Source organism: Falco naumanni, chromosome 4 (assembly GCF_017639655.2).
Source record: "Falco naumanni isolate bFalNau1 chromosome 4, bFalNau1.pat, whole genome shotgun sequence".
Classification (NCBI taxonomy): domain Eukaryota; kingdom Metazoa; phylum Chordata; class Aves; order Falconiformes; family Falconidae; genus Falco; species Falco naumanni.
In genome coordinates this window covers 6,317,332-6,333,069 of record NC_054057.1, presented here as the reverse complement: position 1 = coordinate 6,333,069, position 15,738 = coordinate 6,317,332, and the positions used below count along the sequence as shown (strand labels likewise).

Sequence of the window (15,738 nt, the reverse complement as noted above, 5' to 3'; positions counted from 1 at the left end):
TCACCATGAAGCAGAGTGAAAACTGTGGTAGAATGGTTAACAGATTTAAAGTGTCAGTTTCTTAGGTTTCATTTAAAGCACTAGTGGATTTTTTTTTATATATTCTAGCAAGTCTGTGATGTACTTTCACTGGCTCTGTTTGTACATTGAGATTGTTTAACAATGCTTTCTATGTTCATATACTGTTTACCTTTTTCCATGGAGTCTCCTGGCAAAGAATAAAATATATTTATTTTAAAAAAAAAAACACAACAGCTCGTGTAGTAGTAGTCCCTCCAGTCCACATTTTACACACACACGATAATTTTCCATTTTTTAATGTTTAAACTTCATTTCAAAAAGCAGGTTTGCTGTTTGCAACCATGACAATTAAAATGTGCTTTAGCACAGCTGTCTAGAACATCTCTACAAGCCAGTCAGACAAATACATGACATTTCAATGAGTAAAAAAGAGCATAAAACTGTAGGTGTAAGAACAAAATGTTAAAATGCCTACACACAATAATAAAAACCATCAATTACATTATCACATAAAATAAGTCAAATGTACAAAAGTTTGCGACAGAAGGGACAAAAGGACAACACAAGATATTTGTTGGAAAAGATTTGTGTGCTCTTTGGGCACTTAATTAAACATATCAAAATCATCATCTTCATCAGACTCTGCAAAATATTTAACTTCTTTTCTAGCCCGGCCTGTCCGTGGCTTTGGGGCAGTTTCGGAGGCAAAGCCTGACTGAAAGATTTCCACATCAGAATCCTGGTCAAAAGCAGCCTTCTTGGACTTCTTTAGAAAAGAAAAGACAAATCAGTTGTAATGCTTTGTACGTTTTTCCCTTTCAATACTCAGAATTGAAAGAAGCCGCCTCTAACATCTAATTTCTAAATGCACCTAAACCCCAAATACCATATTAGCAACCTGTAATAAGAACGTGTACCTTTGCGTGGGGTAATCCATTAGGGTCTTTTTTACAAAGAGAAAGGAGCAGAGATGGAACTGACCTTGCTCGGTGTTGATTTAGGAATTTTCTTCCCCGGGTTGTATTCACCTTCATTTTCTGAACTGGATGCTTTCCTTTTCTTTGCCCCTCTACCCTTTCCTAGGTGAGAGATGATGATTTAACTTTGTTATCCTTTTTTTTTTTAAAAAAAAAAAATTAAACTCCAGACTTCAGCAAACTGAAAAAAAGCCCTAGCAAAATTACTTTAGTACATCTACATATGAAACTTCAAATTTAGTTCCCAACCCAAGCTTCTTCACAACAGCAGTAAAATAGAAAGTTACCGCCCGCCCCAGCAAGCCAAGCTGTCCGTTCAAGATGGGGACGGACTCCGTTAGATCAGTGACTGCCAGACTCCTGAGGTACCGCAAGTCCCTGGTCGCCCTCCGTACTGATTACACACCGTTAATTCACCTTTACTGCTTAGTACATTTACCGTTGACCCGAGCTATCGACGCTGGCACATCCCTTACAGACCGCTCAGATTACACCGCGTGTTGCGAGGGCTGAGAACTTGGATACCAAAGAATTGGATTAAAGAGCCAGAAATAACTACTTACTGGAATGACTAACATCGTTTTACTGTCTTGCAAAAAGCTGAGATCAAACAAACTGATGAACAAAAGAAGGGGGTGGGGGTGGGGGGCAGAGCTATTAAATACATTTCCAACAGTGAAGGTCAGATAAAAAGTTCACGCATTGATTGTCGAGAAAAGTAAGTACACTCTATTTGTCACGGCAGAGGCTCACGGCTGAGTAATCTGCTAGTGATTAATCTACTAATAAACCAATGTGGTTCTAACTTTAGAGACCCTAGTTCCGATTCCTTATACAAACGATTGTGAAGCTGCGTTACGCAGAGCAGATGTGGGCACTGAAACGCTTACCTTTGGGTGCTGCCGTCTTCTTTGGAATGCCGAATTCTGAATCTGAGTCAGAGTTTATAATTTCCACCTTCTTGGCCTTGGAAGCTCTTTTAGGTTTAGGGGGCACATCTAGTTTTGCTGTTAGGATTAGAGATATTAAATATGTTAAATTCTTATATTGGTTAGAAGTATTAAATTTTATGAGATTCTCCAATTACAGCACAAATGACAGATTTTAAACCAAGATCAGCCGTTTCAGCACTTGGGGAAAATATACTTCAGCTTTTATGCTAAAACTGCGTGGAATAAACAGGAGGTTTCCTTTGCCATACTTTTGAGATACATCGGTGCATTCGGTAAGTTCCAGTGGTTTTGATTAAGTGCGTTTTCATCTTTTTGAGCACAAAACTGGTTACTGGTAACTTACAAGCAGCAACTTATTATAAACACGTTTGGATACACCACAGTGTTTACAGACAGAGCTTGCCGCTTGTGACATTTCTGCCTTCAGTGGTACAACTGCAGGACCACCTTCCCTATGATTACGACAGGCGTTTGAGAGACTGTGCACCTGAGTCTGTGACATTTTCTGTCAATCTCAGTGAAAAGGAACTTCAGAAAAAGCAGAAAGGACAGGAAGGGGACATACCTGTGGATTTCATACAGAATGTCAATTATTGCTACGCAGCTAGGCTTGCCACCTTTAAAGAGACAAATCACTGGTATGTTCTCATAATAGGTGACCAGGGATAGAATCACAGAATCATTTAGGTTGGAAAAGATCCTTAAGGTCATCAGATAATGTGTTCTATATGTTGACAGACAAGTGAGTCCTCTGCAGAAACCTTGAGATACGCTACTGACCTACACTCCATCAGGTACACATACCTCAAAGATGACGAGATACAGGTAAGAAAGCTCCAGATACCAGGAATGTGGACATTTGTGAGAACTCAAGCTTTTATTTATGGTATTACTAGGCAAACGTGTTCAGACAACAAGAGAGTGTCTCCACAAACTTTTTGGCTATGATGCTTTCAACTGCTACCCACTGGTGAGTCGCTGCACAAAGACAGTTACGTCTTTCCTGCTTTTCCGCTTTCCAGGTTTTCTGCTAGGTAGTCCAGATATCAGGTCCTGACAGTACAAAAACTAAAGCGTCGTGGATAGGGAAAAAAAATGGCGTTGGCTGTGGCAGCATTTCAGATAAGACTTGGGGAGGGAAGCAACAATGCTTAGGATGGAAGTCAGGAACCATATTTGAAAGCAACTTGAGACGGGTCTCTCTAGGTATCTCAGCTAGGAAAAACCAGCTGTATTGGTGTAAAGCAAAACTAAGTAAGCCACAAAGACTGCCAGTAAGCCTGGAAAAAAGTACATCACAACTGAAAGCAGATGGAATACTTTCTAGAAGCACCGCCAACAGTCAGTAGCTAGTTATCAGTAAAGGCAGTAGTACCTGAAGGCACATTTTAGGTCCCATAAGGCAATGAAGTCCTTCATACAGGAAAAAGCTTTGCCAGCGTAAGGAACTTAGACTAGGGGACAGGGAAGGGAAAGATTCAGAAGTTTCATCAACTTGAAGATGACAAGCAGAAATTTCGACCAAGAGAATCTTAGTAGAAGAGATCTGGTTTAGATGTAGGCGACCTTCAGCAGGTCGCTGAAGCAGAGCTGAGGTTTTAGACAATCCTCTTACAGAACCGTACAGTTCCTGATGCTGTTAACGGAAAAGTGGCACACCAGGCAGAAGCCAAGTATGCTCCATTGACAAGTACTACCCAGCACACACATCATGAGATGTAACTATCTTCGTCTGGCCCTAAGTCCTTGAATTTGTTAACTGGTGTTAGAAAAGGGGCAGACTTCTCACTGACAAACAAGGAACGGACACAACATAACTGGGGAATGAAAGTGAAGGATGACACACCGCCACAAACACTACACTTGTTCTCCCCTTGAAACAGAGCCTGTCAACACAGGTCAACTCCTGTGAAGCCTGCCTGTAGAACACCAAGTCCAAGGGTCAGCAAACCTCTTGTTACTAAAGCAAGTGTCCGTGGCTTCCAGAACGTGCAATTCCCTCTGCACTAACTCTAGCGAGATTCTCAGCTGCTACCTTAGATTATAGACCTAATGACTGCACAAGTGGGAAGGATCTCTGACAGCAACTAGACTGCCATCGGCTCAGCCAAGCTCTCCACTAGGTACCATGACGTGAAATGGAAGTCTGCAGTGGGGTCAATGTGCACAGGCTCTCAACAAGTTCAAGTTTTTGGTCGAAAGTCCAGAAATGGTATCAGTCCTACAGCTGATGCGAAGGGTATGCCCCACTGCTAGAATCTCAACATCTGGGCTGTTCGAGGTGAGCAGCTGCTTATAACCGAAGAGCAAGACTGCTTTTCAGATTTCCCTTAGGCTTAGTATAAAGCACTGGCACCACAGACCTCTCAAATAGCGCATGGAAAGCAAGCTGAGCAGTCTCTTGATCCTCTGTAGTGAACACCAGAAGTCAAGAGATTTCATCTCAAATTGATCTTAGTCTGAAAAGAAGCTGAACTTGTACCTATTCCTTTATTTCTCACTGGAGAAGTGGATGTGGCTGTACAGATAGCAAGGCTACAGAACAAATCCTTCTTCAGTTTCAGCTTTCTGTCCTTACAAATCCAAGCTCTGGAGTCCCAGAAAAATCAAACAACAATTGTTTCAGCCACACAATAGTCAGTCCCAGTGTGAGGATGAGCGGCCGGAACCAGAAAACGGGTTCTGAAGGGGCTGCTGATACAGGGCATGCAGCTGGACTTAGAATCAAGGAGACTACTCAAAGGATACCAGATGAGCAATGAACTAAGCATGCTAAGTTATCACTGCACTGTCAAAAACCATGTCATGATGCTGTGGTCATGTCTAATCTGGGCAAAGAAGAGATGAAAACTGGTGAAAGCAACCTGTCCTATTGGCATGCACTGAGAGGGAGACTGCCCCTAAGGCTACTCTGAAGGCAAAAATTTAACTTTTACTTGAAAGAGAGCCTGTTTATACCTATTTTGTGAGTGTAAAGGTTAATGACATACTGAGAAACAGATCACAGCTGTATTGCAAGGTTTCAAGTTAGGTTAACAACAACTCATCACATCCAGGCCTTCAAAAAACAGAGAGGGAGAAAGAAATCGAACGTTAAATTGCATCCATGCCTAGCTACTGCATACCCAGTTCTCTCTTGTATTGCTGCAGTACAGAAGTTTAACATAAAAGACTATTCTATTAGAGATCAGCTATTCCTGTAAACAATCTTCATTTATTGTATTATAGAAAATTACTAGCTGAAAGTGTTTGAGAAGCATTCAGACATTCGCTGATTCAAACAGTTTACAAATTAGATCAGACACAATGCAGCAAGAAAGAGATTAGAAACAGGGAAGCAGTGGGGGAGAGGATGAAAAGATGCTACAGTTCAGTGGTACCTAATATATAACACAAGATTTTTTTCTTCTCATTTTTAAAAGAGTAACTTAACTACTGTAACTGGCTGCTTTGTTGCAGATTTCCTTGAGATATCTTTTTTGAGGAAGAATTAATACATTAAGCTCAGCTGCAAATCGGTCAAACGATGGTTTAAAAAGCAAAGGCCACAGTACCACAGGAAAAAAATGCTTTTGGAGGAGAGAAGATCGAGCAGCAAGAAAAAAGGAAATTATCTGAAAGACATACAGGAAGAAAGGCAAAGATCCGAAAGCAACAAAATCCCCTGTCTATCATAAGCTAAGAACTGTATTTTATAACCTATTTTAACTACTATTAGGTAAGAAAAAACATAATTTTCACCATTAATTATGGCAAGTGTCAAGCATAGTTTTTAACACACATTTAGAAAAAAGTGCAAGTCTTTCTCTTAAAAGTAGCACTAACAACTGATGAACCAGTATTCCCCAAAGTACACAGAGGAAAAAAAAAACCCCTTCTTCCTACAAATACCCAAGCTCAACCATAGAAGCAAATCCAAATAATAAACACGCTCTTCTCGGAATTGTCCATAATTCCACAATATAAGAATCTGCAAGATATCAGTTCTAAAAGCCTGACTAATAACTGAAAGTATTTACACCTCTGAAGTTTGAGGAGAGCCTTTCATCCTCCGTTTCAAGAAGAAAAACAACTGTGCCAAGTGGAACTTACTGTGACAGTTTACTGTGCTGGTTTTGGCTGGGATAGAGTTAATTTTCTTCTTAGCAGCTAGTGTGGGGCTATGTTTTAGATTTGTGCTGGAAACTGTTGGTAATACAGGGATGTTCTCCTGATTGCCGAGCAGTGCTCACACAGAGCCAAGGGCTTTTCTGCTCCTCACCCCACCCCACCAGTGAGTAGGTTGAGGGTGCACAAGAAATTGGGAGGGGACACAGCCAGGACAGCTGACCCACGGGATATTCCATAGCATATGACATCATGCTCAGCAATACAAAGCTGAGGGAAGAAGGAAGGGGGACATTTGGAGTGTTGGTGTTTGTCTTCCCACGTAACCATTAACTGCAATGGGGCGCCACTCTCCTGGCTATGGCTGAACACCTGCCTGCCCATGGGAAGCGGTGAATGAATTCCTCGTTTTGCCTATTGAGCTGTCTTTATCTCAGCCCATGGGTTTTCTCACTTTTATTCTTCCGATTCTCTCCCCCATCCCACTGCAGGGGAGTGAGGAGCAGCTGCGTGGCACTTAGTTGCTGGCTGGGGTTAAACCACAACATCTACTTAGGAGGTAAATATTTCCCAGGGACTCCTCCTTTGCACTTTCTCTCCCTCCTTCTAAAGTAAGTTAGATCTTCAACCCCAAGGTCATCTTGTTTCACTTGTTCACCAAAGGTAAAAACCTCCCATTAGTTAAACTAATCAAAGGCTGAACACCAGCTGCATATGTGGAAAGTGTTAAGTTTTGACACTACAGTAACCAGTGGAATGAAAGACATTAAGGAGCTGGAAGAAGTTCACACGCTATGCTGAATTCCACTAAGTTCAAAATAAACAAATTCAGTTTCCACTCTGAAGATGTGAGGAGCAAAGGTGGAGAAGACAAGTTTTAAATAAATGGATTGGCTTACAGAACAATCCCATACATACCCTTTTTAGCAGCTACTGTTTTACTTGGAATTTTCTCTGTTTGTTTTGGGGCAAAAGATGATGAGAAAACAGGAGCAGAATCCTCTTCATCACTGTCCAATTTTGTTGTATCTACAACCACACAGTATGTTTAGAATAAGATTCATTCATCACTGCATATTTTACATCAATATTAATTACAGTCAAAATTAATCTCAAAAAAGTGCTTCCGATACTATAGCTAGGCTACAGACATTTATCTATGATACAACAAGCTTTGTTCCACTACAGACCAGAACCTCCTTCCCCTTTCGATATCTGGACATCGTTCGTCTATAACATCACTGTGTGAAATTTGTGTATACCACATAAGCTCTCTAATATATTCCATGACAGTTGCTGTAAGATTAAATAGCTCAGTGAAAACAAGCTCACCATCATCTGTCTTCTGAGAGTAAGATGGAAAAGAGAAGATGTTCCCAAAATCTTGATTTTTCTTGTCTTGAGATGTTTTCCTACTTCCAAACAGGAAACAGACATTATGAGTTGCATAAACTGCATACTGAAATATGCAGACATTACAATATCCGTATGAGATTAAATTCCTGTTTTAGCACTACCGAGTATTTCTAGCATTTTTGTATAATGCTTGCAGCAGTCAAACCCCTAACATCACAAATCAGTTGTGAACTTCAGGCATTTACAATTAACAGAATTACACTTTTGCCAATAGTTCTGTAAACCAGACTGGCACAACATGGAAAATGGAGAATCTTAAAAAAACATGCAGTGAACAGACGATATTACTGACAGCGCACCATAATTTGGCAAATCGAGTTTACCTCTGCATAGGTCAGTTGCAAGGCTGAGGTAATATGCTTTAATTCCTCCCCAGAAATTTATTTTGCATGTAGGGTAATAACGAGTTGATGTTTCTCAGTTTTGTTCAGAGACATCTGCACTCAAAAAATTATTAGTAATGAAATACTGCTGAGTTATAGTACTTACTCTGGAGACTGCTTTGATTTGGTTGGGGAGAAGTCATATTCATCTTTTTCTAAACTGTCTGAGGGAACAAACTCATCCTCTCTGTCATTTGTAACTGGAGAGGCTTTTACTTTGAGCTCATCCAAATCATTATTGTTGTTGGCATCATCATCATCATCGGCATCATCTTCTTCTTCTGAGAAGTCAAAAGTATACTTGGGCCTCTCAGCTAAAAAAAACAAACAAACACAAAAACATCAACAAAAAAAATCACGTAACTATACATTTCAAGATAGTTGCTTATGTTAACACATAAATAAAATGGAAGTCACCAAACAATCCCTGTCTCAGAGTATACAAGACTAAAGACTGGGGGAAAAGAAACTTGTTTGAGCCCGGAAGAATAAAGGGACATCATTTAAAGTCTTACCAAACATCTCACGCCACTTGTGGTTTGCTCAGATACCTTCAGCTAATGACATTATGGAGACATCACTGGGTAAGTACTTTCAAGGAATGAGAATCCTTTGCTTACAATTGGAAGTTTTTTTGAGTCTATCATTTGAATATTCTTCCTCATTAACTGCTTGAAAAATTAATCAACAGTTTTTCAGACAAAACTGTGTTTTCCTTAAACTATCAATTATTTATGTATTTTCCAAACTTTCAGTCTCCTATATTTTTGCTTTTCATGGGCTGTTCAGATTTTTTTTTGAGAAATTTTTACTAGCTATTTGGATTTTTGGGTCTTATTTGACAGTATAATTCATTAGAGTAACTTTTTATTTGTAATGGTATTATCTGGTTTATTTCTTGTACAATTCATTAGTATTGTGGATAATTTCTATTCTAGTGTTTAGAATAAGGGAAGGATTTCTGGACCAATTTACAAAATCTTTTGTATCAAATCTTGAGTTCCTAGTCCTGACATTTAAGAGTTTGTTCACTGACCGCACAACAAAGAAAATGTAATGCAAGCAATCTGCAGGAGACAAGGTCCTAAAGGCAGGCTTTGGTCAAAAAAAAAAGTAGTTGAAACTTTCAGTCACAGTGCACAATGCACAAGAGCTTGGGTACCTGCAGCTCTCCTAAGCAGAGAGTCTCTTGGAATAATCACAGGCTCATTCTCTTCTAAATCACTTTCAGACTTGGATTCATCATCTGACCACGGGTTTCGTTTCTTCACTTTTTTTGCACTGGATTTTGTAGATGATGGTGTTCTTCTTACCCTAGTACCTGCCACAAGTTAAAGCATTTACTACAGTCAGGGTAAAAAATATTTTCATCTTTTCTAATCACTTACAGTACATACATTTAGCATAAATTTTTATCTTTAAAAGTTCTCCTTTAAGTGTTGTATATTTTCTTCTCCTTTTTGAAGAAAAATCGAATATGATGAAACTATTTCACACAGAACCTGAGCTGCTGCCGCCAAAGGAATCTGGTTTATGACTGAAAAACATAAAAGTCTCTAATTTGAAGTTTTAGCTGCTCTGCAGCCAAACTCCCATTTTTTTAAAGGTTGTTGGAGTTTTCCAGGAAAAGAACAAGCAGTTTTCCATTATTCAGAGAATATGATCGGGACCAGTTATCGGAAAAATGTAATTAACATGGGAAGCAGAGGATACCCCACTGGGCAGTAACAATGCATTCAGTCAGTTGCAGGGCAAGCTCAGGTCAAGCTGGGCTAATTGGCTCTGGCTCCACCAGCGAGGGTAGACCTGAGCTGCACGTAGAAAACCCAGTCATAACTGTACTCAGCTAATCTATTCAGGTCGGATAACCCTCTGAATAATTAAAAACAGATCTTTTCTCAGAAGTATTCATGTAACCACTTTTTATTCTTTTTTTAAACCTCATACTTAAACCTTCTCTTCTGTCTTAAGCTTTCTTTTTTGTTGCTGTCCCCCCATTACTATGTTATTTCTCCAACAGTAATAATTAATTCCTACTGACAGAGGAAAAAGGTTAACATACACATTTGGTAGGTCTGCCAAGCCATAATATGTGCAACTTTCTAAAAGTCAGAATGACTGAATATGTCAATAGGAAAATTATTTAATCAGGTTTTACAATCTACACTATTACTCAGACTGAGGATGAGTGCTATGTCCTTCGATGTCAGAAAGCATACAAACTAGAAATTTCAGTGGGCACAGAATTAGTCTAATTATGTAAAACTAATCTATTTTTCTACTTGCAAGTTCAATGATTTAGACACATACACACACACAAAAAAAACCAAAACAGATGTAGAAAATGTAAGATCCACCCCCCAGAAAAGCAGCTTACGTAACAGAAATTTCACCAAAGTACATTCAAGTGTTTTCACACATCTCTTCAGGGAAAAAAATCAGATGAAACAGTGATTATTGTGGCATTATTCACCTTTAATTTAATGCCCTATTTGTATACACAACTATGATTAACTATGACTGTGTAAGGATCTTACCAGGCTCCTTCTTTTCTCTCTTAGGTTTAGGGGTTTTAGTTGCTGTGGCTGATGTATTCAGTGAGTCATCCCCGCCACCCTCAGCTGGAACACCACCAAATTCTTCATCAAATTCCATTTTTATTGCTAGAGAATCTGTTTCACCCTAAAAATATTAAAAAGTTGGGCAAAATAAAACAAATTATACCTTTATATTTTAAGATAGAACTGGAATAGTTTTACAGAAGATAATAGCGAAAGTAGACGAGTATACTGTCATTTGTTGAAACGTCTTGAAATTAAGAAATCTCAATAAAAACACCTGAACCGCAAGTAGTCACAAGAGGCTTGCAAATATAAAAGAAATCCAGTATTAACTTATTCATGCATTAGGTCAGCAAAACAGTATAAATACAGCTTTAATGAGGCCTAGCAGTTTGGATTTATGCTACCAGAGTAGAAAAATATAGCAGTTACGTAGTAAGTAATCTAACTACAGCAAGATTTTCAATTTACCTTTTTCTTTTTCAGCAGTTTCCTGCTGGCATCAGCTTTCATGGCAGATGTAATCTGTGGAACTATTCTTCTGCCAAATGGTGATGGCATGGTCTCTTCCAATTGAAGTTTCTTCACCTTGGGTTTACCAACTTTGCCTTTTATTGGTTTGCCAACCATGCCAGCCAAAACATCTTCTCTTTCTTGTGCTTCTACTTTCTAACAAACAAGGCCGGGTGGGGTGGGGTGGGGTGGGATAGGAGGGAAACACATTCTTTTTTAATGAGGACAAAGTAGAACATGGTGATTATTTAAGATTCATCTCCTTTACACATGGAGCACAAGGCTTCCCTTAATTCTCACTTGAATTGTAATATACTTCCCAGTAATGGAAAAACCACCACTTAATCTTGGTAAATTCTTCATCACCCTACACTTTTTTTCATGATTAAGTAAACATGAACTTTTGGACCCTGCTAGACTGAAAAACTTTCTTTTATCAAGTTTCTACTTCTCATGTATGTGTCTGGGTAACGATGTAACTTTTCAGTGTTTAATTTAAGCAACTAGTTTTTACAGTAATTCCAAGTCCTTCAGTCAGCTTTTTGCACAAAACGAACATAAAGCTGGAATACAGACATCTGAACACACCACTTCCAATTGCAGCTGTACCACAAACACACGAAGAAATAAAACAAACACCTTATTTGTAATATCCTGTGTCACTTCAAAAGATTATATCAGCCCTTTCCAGGCAACACTCAAAGCTAAGGCTCAGCAAGCCAGCCACCAACAGGACTTTACATTTTTTCAGAGTTACTGATGAGGCAAAGTAAAAGCTCCTCATATAGTACTTATGGCCTACACGCTTAATTCCTACATGTACGGCTTTGCATTTGACAGTATTTATTGCCTCACACTCACAACCAATTAGATCATGTAGAACTACTACTACTACTACTATTATTATTACCAGTTACTACTCCCACCTTTTTGTGTCATATGAAAACAGATTTTCTCCTGGTACTTTTTCTTTTATCCTTGCTGACTTGGAAAAAAACATTAAATTGTATAGCTGCAAAAGACAATCCCTGAGAAATACAACTAGGAACACAAATACCCAATATTTATTTCCCACTTACCATTATATTTGGAGGTCTATCTGCTTTTCATCCCAAATGCAGTATACTTTATTGTTTTTTGCTTAAATTATATTACTTTGAATTAATTAATAAATGCTTTTAATTAAATTAATTCAATATTTTTATAAGGATATGTAAAATAAAACATACTTCAAGCTCTTCAACAAAGGCTGCTAAATCTTCTTTCCAAAGATCTGAAGGAGATTTCCTTTTAAGGTCATTTAGTTCTCGCTCCTAAAACATGAACATAGATACAACATAAGTTACTAAGTTACAACTAAAGTAAATACCATCAAAACTGAACATTCACAATTAGACACATCAGTAATTACTGTATCACTTCACAACAAGCCTTCCATAGCGTACTAACCTTTGAATCTCTCTGCTTAATTAATTCTTCTACTTTCTCTTTCGTGAGTGACCATAGAGACATGTTTAAGATATAGTTAAAGTCGGGGCCAGAAGTTGAGCCAGAAGCAGAGGAAGCATCATCATTTGGGTTCTGTGGGTCCTCCTCTTCTGCTGCCTGAAGTGAAAAATTTACAATTACAAGTATTAATAATCTTAGCTCTATGCATAAACTGTAACACTGCTCCAAAGCACCACCAGCGAGTAGTAAGGTCTGTCCTCATAGATTCAATAACCTTAACATTTTCTGGACCTTTCCAAAAGGCCACATTCCTGTGACTTTCTGTAACTGGATTATTTAATTATTTCATTTAAGAAAACAAATCTTAACCTGATGCTAGCCATATGCCTCGTATGCTGCTGGCTAAAATACTGGTACCGTCCTAGCTATCTCACAGGGCTGAGACCTTTGCCCTTGGGATATTCATGTATATCTCTTTCTTCAGAAATGAGCAGGGTCTTTCAGATAGAAATTGCTATCAAAGCCCTGAATGTACACACTGTGGTTTGGAAGTGGATCAAAATTTCTCATAATAATAGTTTCATTATAAAATACAACACACTGCATGCAATTAAAATACAGTAGCAAAAAAACGCAAAGCAAAGCAAATGAGAAATGAAAACCAATAGGGAATGCAGTGGGAACAGCGTAGAAAAAGGGGTGTCTTGACAGGGATTTGAAGTTGCTTTTCAAAGTAGTTTCATCTTCCCATAGTAAAGCATGAAATTAAACTTGTCACATATCTCTTCTGGATCAACAAAAATCCCTCTTGGGTTTTTTCAAAAAAAAAACAGAAATAAATATAGGTCAAGGTCACATTTACTAAACTATGTCCAAAAGTCATAGCTTTACAATATTGATGTTTCATTACAGAAATCTAATGCATAAGTTTATGTATCAATAATTACATTCTGCAATCATATGACATAAATAATAAGGGGGACATCAGTTATATATGTGGGGTAACTGATGCAGCATTTTATGTATCAGCTAGTCAGAAATCAAGCTGCCAGTTTGATTTGGCTACATTAAGAAATTCAATCCTCTGCATTCTCATTTTAAGGCTTGTACTATCTAGTTTTCTTCTAAGAATTATCCATATGCGATACCATTATGTGACAATATCTTTATACAAGTTTCACATATTTTTAAAATTGGAAGCTAAAAGTAGTAATGAATAATCTTTTTAAGGTGTTATGTGTGTTATAAATTATTTTATTCAGATGTTTGTTTTCCAGTAGTCTAACTTAATATCATTTATAACATTAGCAGCATTCACCCAGTAACTTCAGATTATTACCTTTTCTTGTGCCTCCTTCCAAGCTTTTACTGGATCAGATTCATAACCTCTCTGGACCAGCATCTGAATCAAATCTCGTTTTGATCTGTTCTCTACAAGACACACACAACACCAGGCGGCAGGGAGAGAAAGAGGAAAAAAAACAAACACATCAGTGTCTTGAAAATAGATGTCTTACATGCAAGTACATTCTACTATATTTAACTCTTTTCCAGATTTCCCTCCTCTGTTAACAATTCTAACTTACATTTACTCACCTATGGTAATTTTTCCTTGTATCTTCTCTAGAACGAAACGAGCTTGATTGTTAAGCTTGGTAGATTCTGCACCCAGCATTCCCACAAGCCATTCCTTGCGTAAACTATAATAATGCAATCGCAAATCAAAGAACTCCTTCAAGATGTCTTGCACGGTTTCATACTTCTTTAAACATCCCATATGATCGAATAGCACCTACAAAATACATAATATACTGCTTGAGAGATTGCATAACTCCAACTTTGTTAACCTTTGTGTACGCGTGTATTTCTACTGCACACATACATGCACCACACAGAAAGTGGTATTTTGAAGACTGAACTCAAACCTTGCTATGGAACTACACAGCACATAGCTGGACAGATTTTATTCACAAGTATATTTAAAATGAGATTTATGGTCACATGTTCGAACAGGAAGACACCTATACAGAGAAACATTAATTCAGTTGAACGACTAATTTTATCTAACTATTAAAGCACAAGTTCAGTAGCACCTACTGATTTATAACTATTTAACTAACAGTTGAAAAGCATCTTTAATAATCTTTCAGTTCAGTTGTGAAATCTGCCACTTTTCAGCTGTGAAAACTGCCATCCTTCAAATTCAAGCACAAACAAAGTAAGAAATCATTTTTACATCATAGGTGGAATCAATCCTGCCTGAATTCTGACATCTGCAGTTTAGACATTTATGGTGAACTAGTCACCCTGGGCGGCCTCTATAGCCAACTGAAAGAAATAAGCCCCTCTAGGGGGTAATTCATCTATCTAAAATACCTATTTGGGAGTTGGGTGAACAATGACTAGCTTGCATTAACTTTTAGAGATGCTTACACTAGGGCAGATTAATTCACACAGAAAGCAGCCCTCACTATTTATTTCAGTATGTAGAAAATGCAGAATTAAGCTGCAAAAGATTTTGTAATCTGATAAACATTAATTTGAAGACAGATTCTCACAGCAGTTCATACAGTGGCTTAAACCTGTGAGAAATACTATCACCTTGATTTCGTAGTTTCGCTTTTCAAGCACAATCTACAAAATGGGTAGGCCTTTTTACTCTTCCAATTCTATAGTCTTTATTTTTCATCTATTTTCACATAGCTTTTGATTTATAAAACAACAGCAACAGTAATGGTATTGTTGCTTTGTGATAATATCTGAAAGTGGTATCTGCCATAAAAAAAATAAGAACTGTTTTCAGAAAGACAGGTTGTTTGGAAACATTCTAGCAGAATTATCTTACAATTCAAATCCCTCTCGTAATAGTCATTCATATTTACTCACATTCTTACTCCCATCTTGCTTCGAGCAGAATAAACCATACGAGTAGTTTACATCACTATTACATCTTCAGAAACTTAAGGGTAGTGTTTTCTACACCTTACAACCTAAAATAGTGTTTTTGTTGGTGAAAACATTGGATCATTTAATTCCAATTAGAGGACTAATAGTCCTGCATAAAGTGTAATATTGAAAGTGTAACTTGTCTTAAGTTTAAAACTCAAACCTAACTATAATATGGCAGGAAGTTTTGTATAATCTGCTTTACATTAACCATTTTTCATTAGTTGCAGAGGAAGTTTTCAGTTACAGGAAACTAACCACCCTAAGCCTGTCTAATTTAGTTTGAAAGATTTCATCAGGACTAAAATGGATTTGCTGATCCATATTGATCTCTTATTTGTGATCACTACAATTTTCTTATATTCAAACAATTTCAAATACACGATACACTGTTCAATACCAAGTACCAAAG

General features: G+C 37.9%; 1 protein-coding gene across 4 annotated transcripts in view; it reads right to left on the bottom strand.

Moving 5' to 3' along the window:
* Positions 1-301: 301 nt before the first annotated feature.
* Positions 302-15,738, bottom strand: part of TOP2B (DNA topoisomerase II beta) — a 65,393-nt gene continuing 49,956 nt past the window's right edge. Inside the window, exons 24-36 of one of the 4 annotated variants that reach the window (XM_040593375.1) lie at positions 13,977-14,172; positions 13,720-13,811; positions 12,381-12,536; positions 12,161-12,244; positions 10,890-11,087; positions 10,395-10,539; positions 9,020-9,178; positions 7,964-8,171; positions 7,391-7,473; positions 6,977-7,087; positions 1,889-2,005; positions 1,003-1,100; positions 302-784 (exon numbers count right to left, since the gene is read on the bottom strand). In XM_040593375.1, coding sequence (XP_040449309.1) covers positions 626-784; positions 1,003-1,100; positions 1,889-2,005; positions 6,977-7,087; positions 7,391-7,473; positions 7,964-8,171; positions 9,020-9,178; positions 10,395-10,539; positions 10,890-11,087; positions 12,161-12,244; positions 12,381-12,536; positions 13,720-13,811; positions 13,977-14,172 — 1,806 coding nt within the window. In that variant the 3' untranslated portion in view covers positions 302-625. Of the gene's footprint in view, positions 788-1,002; positions 1,101-1,888; positions 2,006-6,976; positions 7,088-7,390; positions 7,474-7,963; positions 8,172-9,019; positions 9,179-10,394; positions 10,540-10,889; positions 11,088-12,160; positions 12,245-12,380; positions 12,537-13,719; positions 13,812-13,976; positions 14,173-15,738 lie in introns of all 4 variants that reach the window. The other 3 variants (XM_040593376.1, XM_040593373.1, XM_040593374.1) reach the window with 3 other exon arrangements.